Here is a 9,210-nt window from a genome sequence, read left to right as displayed (position 1 = left end):
TCGAGGTGGATGGGGCATTTGAGCCCCCCGAGGCCAGAGGAACTGGAGAGGGAGAGCTTACTATTTGACGTCGTTCTCCACTAGCCATTTAAAAGTCTTGCCAACGAAGCGGCCAAACGGCAGGACCAGCTTCCCGAGGTATTGGGCCTCAGTAGGCCTCTCCAGCCCACAGTGCCTTTTTGCTAAAGACAAAACATTTTATGACCTCAGTGAACAAACAAGCTAAAGCTCTAGTGCACCACATTAGGTTGTCATTGTTGAAGTATGAATGCAATGCCAAGCTGTTACCTTCCTCGAAGGCAGTCTTCGGATCCAGCAGTATGTGGTCCTGTTGGCCCACAGACTGACCTTTGACCTTGGCCTCCTTTGAAGCCCTCAAAAGGCATTGTTGCCTCTCTGCTGGCGCACTGGTGTCCATCATTGATATGGCTTCAATGATGCAAACTGCTGCACTCAATGTAAATGTTGAACATAATACACAGAAGTGTATGTGCTAATGTACAGTCTCACTTATACAGCCACTGTTTATCACTGCGCTATACGAAGCTATTTGGTCCCTGCGTGGATCCCGTATGTATGTGACGTTACTGCTCAAGTTACTACTGCGCATGTGCGAAATAAACTTCCTCTTCCTGCCCAGCCAAATACAGTGTGTGGACGTGCGTTATTGCGCTCTGCGAGCTAGCTACTATTGAATCTGTTATCCAACATACTTAACACGTATGTATAGACATTGCGCTTTGATATGACCAGTGCAACAGTAAATATTGTATATAGTTTCAATTTGGTGTTTATAATAAACGGGAACCTCACCCAAAGATAATTCTCTGTGTGGACATTCACTCACTTAACTAGTGGAAACACTATTTTGAACAGTTAGTCATCATAGATGGAAAGAGCTCAGTGCTGTTTTATGCTGTCTTTCGCCTATCCTCACTCATTGGTTTGTTTGTGTGTGACGGGCTAGGTAATGTGGCCTAAATGTTTCCCTATTGAACCGCTTAAAAATCCATGCAATTTGAAATGCAAAAATGAATTTGAGTCGCCGGCAAGCCGTCAGAAGTGGTCACTGCACGGAATTGAACCGCGTCCCGGAACCAGGAGTCCAACACCAGTGACGGTTTTTCAGGCTACAGGCGACCCATTAAATCTAGTGTTTGTACGGTATATTGTTTAAAGTGACCTACATTTGATTGACATATAGATTGGAATATAATCTGACTTTGGATCCATTTAAATGGCAGATAAAGCTCTTTGAAAAGAGGTTTGGTTGAGTATTAAAGATAATTGCAGTCTAATCCAGATAGAGGATAATCTTAATAGTCCAATATAACTTTTTAGCTTGTTCTCTCTCTCTCTCTCTCACACACACACACACACACACACACACACACACACACACACACACACACACACACACACACAGAAGAAGAAACAGAATTACAGGAGAACCCCTCACAAGCTGTTGGTTGTGTGTAACCCAGGTCATGAAAGGTTACCATGTAAAGAACAAGACGCTTACTGGAGGGTGGAGGGGCCCGGGCTTTCCGGGGGGGGGGGGGGAGCGGCCGCCCTCTTCTCCTGGTCCCGGCCGTGCACGTAGCACTGGAGCATGTGCATGGCTGACCCTGGCGCACACACACGCTCTCTCCTCACCCGGCTCACATAGCTATGAGCACAAAACATCAGAGCAGTGATTCACACAGCATCACACACACACAATTGTACACACACAATCCATTACAACACTTACCCTGGGAGCCCAGGGCTGGTGGACTCATAGAGCCCGGCGTAGGTCTCCTGGCTGTGTGGACCAAAACCCACCAGCCCTCACCGACACGGTAATCCATTCTGCAAAATGACAGCACAGATTTTGAGCTAGTTACATTAGATTTACATTAACATTATGACATTTAGCAGACGCTTCTGTCCAAAGCGACTTACAATATCACATTTTGTCAACAGTAGAACTATGCAACACAATCAATGACAGCTAAGACATTTTGATTGACCAAGGTAGCATCCTGTAGAAAGTAGTTTGAGAAGGACTATTTATTAGTTAGTCTTCACGACATGACAGATCAAATAAAACAAAATATACTACCAAAGAGATTAGAGCAAAGATAAGCATATTCATTCAATTCAAAGCTTACAGTGTTATCACTTTTACATTCTGCAATGCAATGCTGCACACAGGCCAGCTAGAAAGATGCATTTATGCCAATTTTCCTAGGTTTGAGAGTAAGCTATGCATGCAAGCTAGACATGTCACTTTCAAAGCTGCACAGGCAGCAACGAGTGTTATCAATTTTACATTCTGCAATGCAATGCATGTCAACAACATGACACATGTCACTTTCAAAGCTACACACGCAGCAACGACCATTAGGCAGAGTTACAGACAGCACAGCTAGAAATATGTAATTCAACAGTTTGATGACTTGACAGATGTTTACAGTAACGTTATCAGCAAGTCAACACGATACAGTCGGTTAACGTTAAATTCTCCACACAGCAAAGCGGCGGCCTTAACGCAGCAGCGGCATAGTTGGGTTATTTTAAGCATATTAAATGGATTGCACGGCAACACCAATCAATTCGGCATACATTTAATTCACATACAATAACTATTACAACATAAACCCCGGGCTGTCCTCGCCCTTTTGAGGCTCGGCGAAAACGGCATGTATTTGAATGGAGTTTGGCGAACAGAGTTTCGCCCTGCAAATAACGTTACGTTACGTTTTTCCTCTCAACAAGACTCGCTTTTATCGCATAATTAGATATAAAATCCAGCTCTTACCTCTTAGCGTGGAGAAATTCTCTGTTCTGGCGAAATAATACAATCCAACTGTGACTGTTACTGTGTGACTTTCGACGGCAGAAAAATGGCGGCTTTGAAAGACTTTGTTGAGGGTGGGTGGGGCGACTGGGGGGGGGGCAGCCCAGGACCAATGAGAGGAAGGGACAATAGCCTGCAGCAGCCCAGGACCAATGAGAGGAAGGGACAATAGGCAAGGCGGGTCCTTGCCGGTGGCACAAGCCAATGGCGCGGGAGTGAAAGAGGGAAACCCCACCTTTCTCCCAAAGGTGGGGTGGAACAAGACCGGCACAAAGGGGAGAGTAGATTGGAATCCTGTAGGGATTGAAGACGGTGTCCGTTTTACTCGCCGGAGACGCGCTCGCCCGTCTCCGGGGACCCCCGGCGGGGGCCGCAGCCCACCCGAGCCGCGACTACCCGACCGGTCCCGCGGCCGGTCTCGTCGCGGACTCTCCCGGTACCAAAACGCTCGCCCGAAATCGGGCCGTTACTCGGCCGTAACGTCCCAATTTACCGAACGGCGACGACCGACAGCTTTAAGAGGCAGGGCGACGAGAGTTATGAGAGTTATGACAGACAGACGTGCGAGCCACTCAGCACCGCAGACAGACGAGCCACTCAGAGCGGTGCTGCGTTGTCAGCTGTTGCCAGGCAACAAGTATAATAGCCTATAATGTTCATATATTCACTTCAATGTCAATGTAGTATTACAATGCATTACAATACAAACGTTATCGCCTACTACTCAAAAGCCTATAATATAATAGCCTATAATGTTCATATATTCACTTCAATGTCAATGTAGTATTACAATGCATTACAATACAAACGTTATCGCCTACTACTCAAAAGCCTATAATCTAATAGCCTATAATGTTCATATATTCACTTCAATGTCAATGTAGTATCACTATCGCCTACTACTACTGTACTACATGTATAATATGTAATAGCCTATAAATAAAATAATCTAATCTAATATATAATAAAATCAAATATAAAATATCTAATAGCCTATAATGTTCATATATTCACTTCAATGTCAATGTAGTGCTACAATGGAATAACTGACTGAGTCATCATGAAAGACAGGACAGTAAACAGTCTTTATTTTTTAACCAGAAAATCAACCAAATAAAGGCAAAAGCCAAAAACACACTAATACACACACACACACTTCAAACCACACTTTGAATCAAAATGTCTTTTAGATCTCCTCTCTGCCAGGCTGTGGCCAAAATGTCTTTCATCTCCTCTCTGCCAGCCACAGCTCTGCGGATTTGCAGCTATGCTGCACGCAGTGGTGCTCGCCAGCATGCTGGCTGTGGCCATAGGCCGCCTGCTTTGGCTGACCACAGAGCTGACAAATGTGCATTTTGTGGGGTTTGGTTTGACGCTTATTTTTATTTTTTTGGCCAGCGGCTCTCAGCCTATTCGACTTAGTGGTCCTGGGCATCACCTGGTCCTCCGGCGTGCGCTGTTGTCCAACCCACTGTGCCACGGCCATCCCTCCTTGCTCTATTGAGCAGAAAAATTTGCCCTTGTAGAAGGCATGACCGGTCTGCCAGTGTCTGGGTTGACCGCACACGTCACAGACCTGGCCAGGGATGCCCCAGCACCTGGACTGCGTGTCCCCCTGCTCCAGAAGGGCGCTGTCCTCGGAGCGTTGTTTTTTTCTCCTCCAAAGGGTCATTTTGCCTGTCCCTGTCTTTCTGCAGGTTCCAGTCGAGGTGGATGGGGCATTTGAGCCCCCCGAGGCCACAGGAACTGGAGAGGGAGAGCTGCTGGGAGACGGCAAACAGGATGGATCCATGTAGGAGCCGCAGGAGCTGGAGAGCGAGGAGCTGGAGGTCTTGTCCATCGTAGTGGGAGACAAGTTTTCAGAAGTTCCCCCTTTCTCTGTGTATATAAGCCCACAGGGTGGGGAAATCTCCTCTCTAGTCAGCCAATCACACATCATCCAGTGTAAATACATCAAGCCATCCCCACCCCTGCCATGCTTCTATCTTCTACTTCCCCCCCCCCCCACTGATCGATCAAACACACACAGTCTGCCTGACTCCTGTAACATCCTGAACAGCCCCCCCCCCTCCCCCCCCCCCCCCTTAACACCTTGGGGCAGCTTTCCCAGGGTGATCAAAGACATCCTCAGACACTTGAACAGTTGAGCCCGTGTTTCAATCAATTTCAATACACTTCACAGAACAGAACAGAGTGAATGTCATGAACATATAATAAAAAGATTCAAAAATATATGTGTAATATAAATGTCCAGAACTACTGTGGGGACCAGGGGATGGAGGCTCTGGCATGTAGAGTCTGTGGGCTCTGTGGGTTGTCACCCGGCCGGGCTCCTCCTATACAGCTCACCGTGCGCTAAGTATATTAGAAGACAAAAAAGAAAATCTTATCAGACACACTGATCATAAACAACACAAACTAATAAGGTCAACAGATATACAACTGAGTGAAAATAACATATAACAGTACAATTAAACACACTAGACAGAGAAAAACATTAAATAGACCACTAAACTGACCTCTTTTCCTCCTCCAACTTCCTCTTTTTCTCTGCCTTCCAGTTGTCGACTGAGAGGCCGCCTGCAGCAGTGGAGCAGAAGTGCTCGCCCATGAAGAAGCTGTGCCCATATTGGAGTGTTCTTGGCTGCCGGCACTTGCGGCACTTCTGCACCACTGGCGTCTTCTTCGCCGCAGGTTGACTCTGGGTCATCCAGTCATCGGCGTGCTGTGCATATTGCCTCTCCAGCGCCTCGGCCTCCTGCTGCTTTCTCCGCCACGCGGTGGTACGTGGCACAGAGGGGGCGGCTGCGGTAGGAGCAGGGTCCGGCACAGGTGGAGCACCAGCAGTCGGGGCAGCTGAGGCGCTGGAGGAGGGCTCCTCAAACATGGCCAGCTCATACATCGCTGGTGCCAGGGGCCCTCTACTGCTGACCGCCAGACCAGAGGTGTCCCGCGAGAGGTGGAAGTCCAGAGGCTGGTCAGGCTTTACCGGCTGCTTTAGCAGAACCTTCGGGGGTGGGAGGGGCTCTCCGGCGGCCTCGGAGGTGCTGGGTTTCGGCACGGCCACGGTGAGGGTCTGCACCGCCTCGGTCTTGGTGAGCCTCGAGTTCCTGATGAAAAATTAAAACAAAAGAAACAATTACTACTTCCGAAAAATCCTGACAGACATCCATTCGGTCAGTCACAGCGTGACAAGTGAAATGAGGTCTTACCAAAGCCCAAGGGTGCGCCGGTTGACCTCCATCAGCTGTATGGAGGTGTTGTCCTGGAGGGCCTTGCAACTGCAGACATTGTGCCTGATCTGCGTGTAGTCCCTCTGGACGACACCAAAGCGGTTGACCTGGGCGCCCGCTATCTTCTGCCCCGCAGGATGGAGGCGACACAGCTCCCTGAAGACAGCCTCCATCAGGCGGCTGTCATCAGGAGACGCTGCCGCTCCTGAGCCACACCCTAAGACAACACTGCACACAGACGCAGCATGTTAAGAGTTAGACAGAGCAGAGTAAACAAACACAAAACACATTTGTGTTGAATGGATATCTTCCCCCCCCAAAAAAACAGGTTTAAAACCCACATTCACATGTTGGCAACGCTTACCGGTTCACACTGTCGACCCCTGGGGTGTGTGTGGTCCGCACTCTGGACTTAAAGCGTCCCTTGTCCAGCCTGTCCTGGTGACGCGCAGGGAGGGAGATGGGAGCCTTGTCCCTCTCTGACAGTTTCTGCCAGAGGGCGACAATCTCCCCCGCCTGACGCTGCGTCACAAAGGCATCGTGACGCAGCTCCACCAGGGCGCGGGCCAGCCTGCACACGTGCTGGTAGCCACCATGACCATCCGGTCCGATCGCGTCCTAAGAAATGTCATGAACACAAGTCAAGTTTATCAGAGGCAGTTTAAAGTGCCTCTGAGAAAAACAGAGACAATAAAATTCACAAACACATGATCACAGTGACTAAAGGCAATATAGTAACAGCTTACCTCATCATCCTCTTGGGATGGAGCTGGCTGTGAGCCGGAGGTGGACGCGGAGACGGAGGCAGCTGTGTGTGAGGTGGAGGGGGAGGCAGCGTGGGAGGCGGAGGCAGCTGTGTGTGAGGTGGAGGGGGAGGGGGAGGCAGCGTGGGAGGGGGAGGCAGCTGGCGAGGTGGTTGTCCCGCCCAACAGGACATGGTGTGGCACATCATGACAGCGGTCCAGGAAATTGAGGTCGTCCTCCTCGAAGCCCTCATCCTCCTCTTTCTCCAACACGCCCTCTTCCTCATCAGCCTCCTCGCTGCCCTCATCTTTCCCATCTTTCTCCTCGGTGCCCAGGTGCTGCGGCAGTGGGGGTTTGCCTGTCTGCTCGTACAGGTACTGCAACCCGATCAGCTCCCCTGGAAAACACGCACACAGAGACAGACAGACAGACCATTACATCAGTTTACCAGGTGACAGGCTGTGGGACCGCTTCAATAAAATGGACTCGCCCTGATAACTCACCAGTGTACTTCCTGGGCACAGCATAGGTTTCAACCAGCGTCTCACCCAGGAGTTCCTGGGTCAGCAGGTTGAAGTTGTGCTGGAGCCCGGCACTGTAGCAGCGCGCCGCCGTCCGGTTGCCACCCTCCACTGCTGCCCTGGCACGGTTCTCATTCCACCTGGCCAGGCCCTCCAGCAGGAAGACCTAGAAGTGGAGGGCACTGGTAGAAGTGCCTTGAACAAGAGTGGAGAGGAAATCAAACAATCAATCAAAGTCTATTTAGAGTGCAAATAAAAATCCAATAAAAACAACATAAATAGTGCATCTCAATAAGGTGGCATAGTGAATAGTAAATAAGTTCTAGACACCCAGCTGTTTGCTCTTCCCTTTATCTCCTCCAGCTACAAAATGAAAATGCTTACCTGGAATGAACCGGCACAGGTGGAGGTGAAAGGACTCCAGGGAAGTGGAGCCTCTGGCACACCTGAAAACAGGGAGTATGACCCCTCCCCGGGTCACCTGCCCCGTCTTGGTGTACAGCTCCACTCCCGGAGGATCCTGGATGCAGTGGATGTGACGGCGCTGCATGCTCCAGATTTCCCCCATTCTGGCGCGGTCAATGAGGGGGACGCCCAAGCTGTCCTTCATCTCCCAGAAGCTGTCCAGATGTCCTGGATGAGCCGCACCGTCTCCTCCGCACCTCGTATGCGGCGGCGGCAGTGCTGGGCTTTCTCCCTGAGAGACAGCCTGGGCCCCCGGGCCTCGGTCAGGCGGGCCAGGTCGCCGCTGTCCCACTCGAACATGGCGAATGACAGCCTCCCCATGAAGAGGCCGTACAGCTGGTGGCTTTCGGTGGTCAAGCCCCTTGAGAGATAGAAAGAAAGACAGAGAATTTTAGATGTGAAATGTGGGAGCAATGTGGAGCAAGTGTTTGATTTTTATTTTTATTTTTGGTTTAGGAAAAAAGTATTCAAATCATCCAACCTTGCGAAGCGACGCATCAGGTGCCACACGTCCAGCCGCACCACCAGCTGGTCCCAGCCGTGGAACATGGCCGCGTGGCCGCGGTCTTGGGCAGCCCGCGGACGGCACAGCAGTCCCGGTCCACGTAGAGGACCTTTGGAGGGGCCTTCCCGGCGTCACCGTACCGCCGCACCAGTCCGTCCACCATGGGCTGGAGGCTGTCCCCCTCAGCCTCTGTGAGAACGGACATGAGGACCTGCCCGTCCTCATTTCCCACGTTGGTGACCCAACCAGCCGTGTCGCGCGCTTCCCCCGCAAGCTTGTTGGTGATCTGTGGAATGATGACAGATACATTAAAAACCCGAGGTCGTTCAGTATGACACATAACATTACACAGAATTAGTGTAAGTGCAGGTTTCTTCAAACAACATCATAACTAAAGCTTGCCTTCTTGGTGGAGTCCATCTTGAGGATGTCTCCAAAGATGGACGTCACCCTGGCCTTTGCCTCGTCTAGTCGGGGCAGGGCGTCCCGGACATAGACGGACATCAGCCACTTGAGGCGGGGTACCGGGTGCATCGGTTTTACGGTCACCGGTGGCCGCGGTACACCCGGCACACGGAGCTTGCGCATCGCGGACAGGTAGCGCGTTGAGCGCATCATCCACTCTTCGCTGTGCTGCTCCACCAGGTGAGCGCGGAGGCGTGCCACACCATTGCCCAGGGTGCGCTCCCTTATTTGGGCAATGACTACCTTGTCACAGGCCGACCTGTTAGAGAAAAGTACAAAGACAAAGAGACATGAAGGTCATGTCAATATGAAGAAATATTACAGTGAGTAACTTACTTACATTAATTACATACTTAATCATTTCATAGATTGATAGGTTTTCTTTTATATCAGACACAGGTTTGTGTTCCTACCTGACATGTTTCGACGGTAATA

The 9,210-nt window shown here is 50.3% G+C and overlaps 1 protein-coding gene across 1 annotated transcript; it reads right to left on the bottom strand.

Annotated features, from left to right (window-relative positions):
- Window positions 1-5,351: 5,351 nt before the first annotated feature.
- Window positions 5,352-7,950, bottom strand: LOC310771119 (uncharacterized protein; the record flags this gene model as incomplete). The annotated part of the gene is made up of 6 exons (XM_083663786.1): window positions 5,352-5,952; window positions 6,055-6,303; window positions 6,440-6,693; window positions 6,822-7,216; window positions 7,323-7,506; window positions 7,822-7,950. 6 exons carry the CDS (start codon window positions 7,948-7,950, stop codon window positions 5,352-5,354), a joined length of 1,812 nt encoding a protein of 603 aa, XP_083519912.1.
- Window positions 7,951-9,210: the final 1,260 nt, after the last annotated feature.

The sequence above is a fragment of the Poromitra crassiceps genome, assembly GCF_964638095.1.
Source record: "Poromitra crassiceps genome assembly, contig: HAP1_SCAFFOLD_365, whole genome shotgun sequence".
Lineage (NCBI taxonomy): Eukaryota > Metazoa > Chordata > Actinopteri > Beryciformes > Melamphaidae > Poromitra > Poromitra crassiceps.
This window is presented reverse-complemented; position numbering and strand designations above follow the sequence as displayed.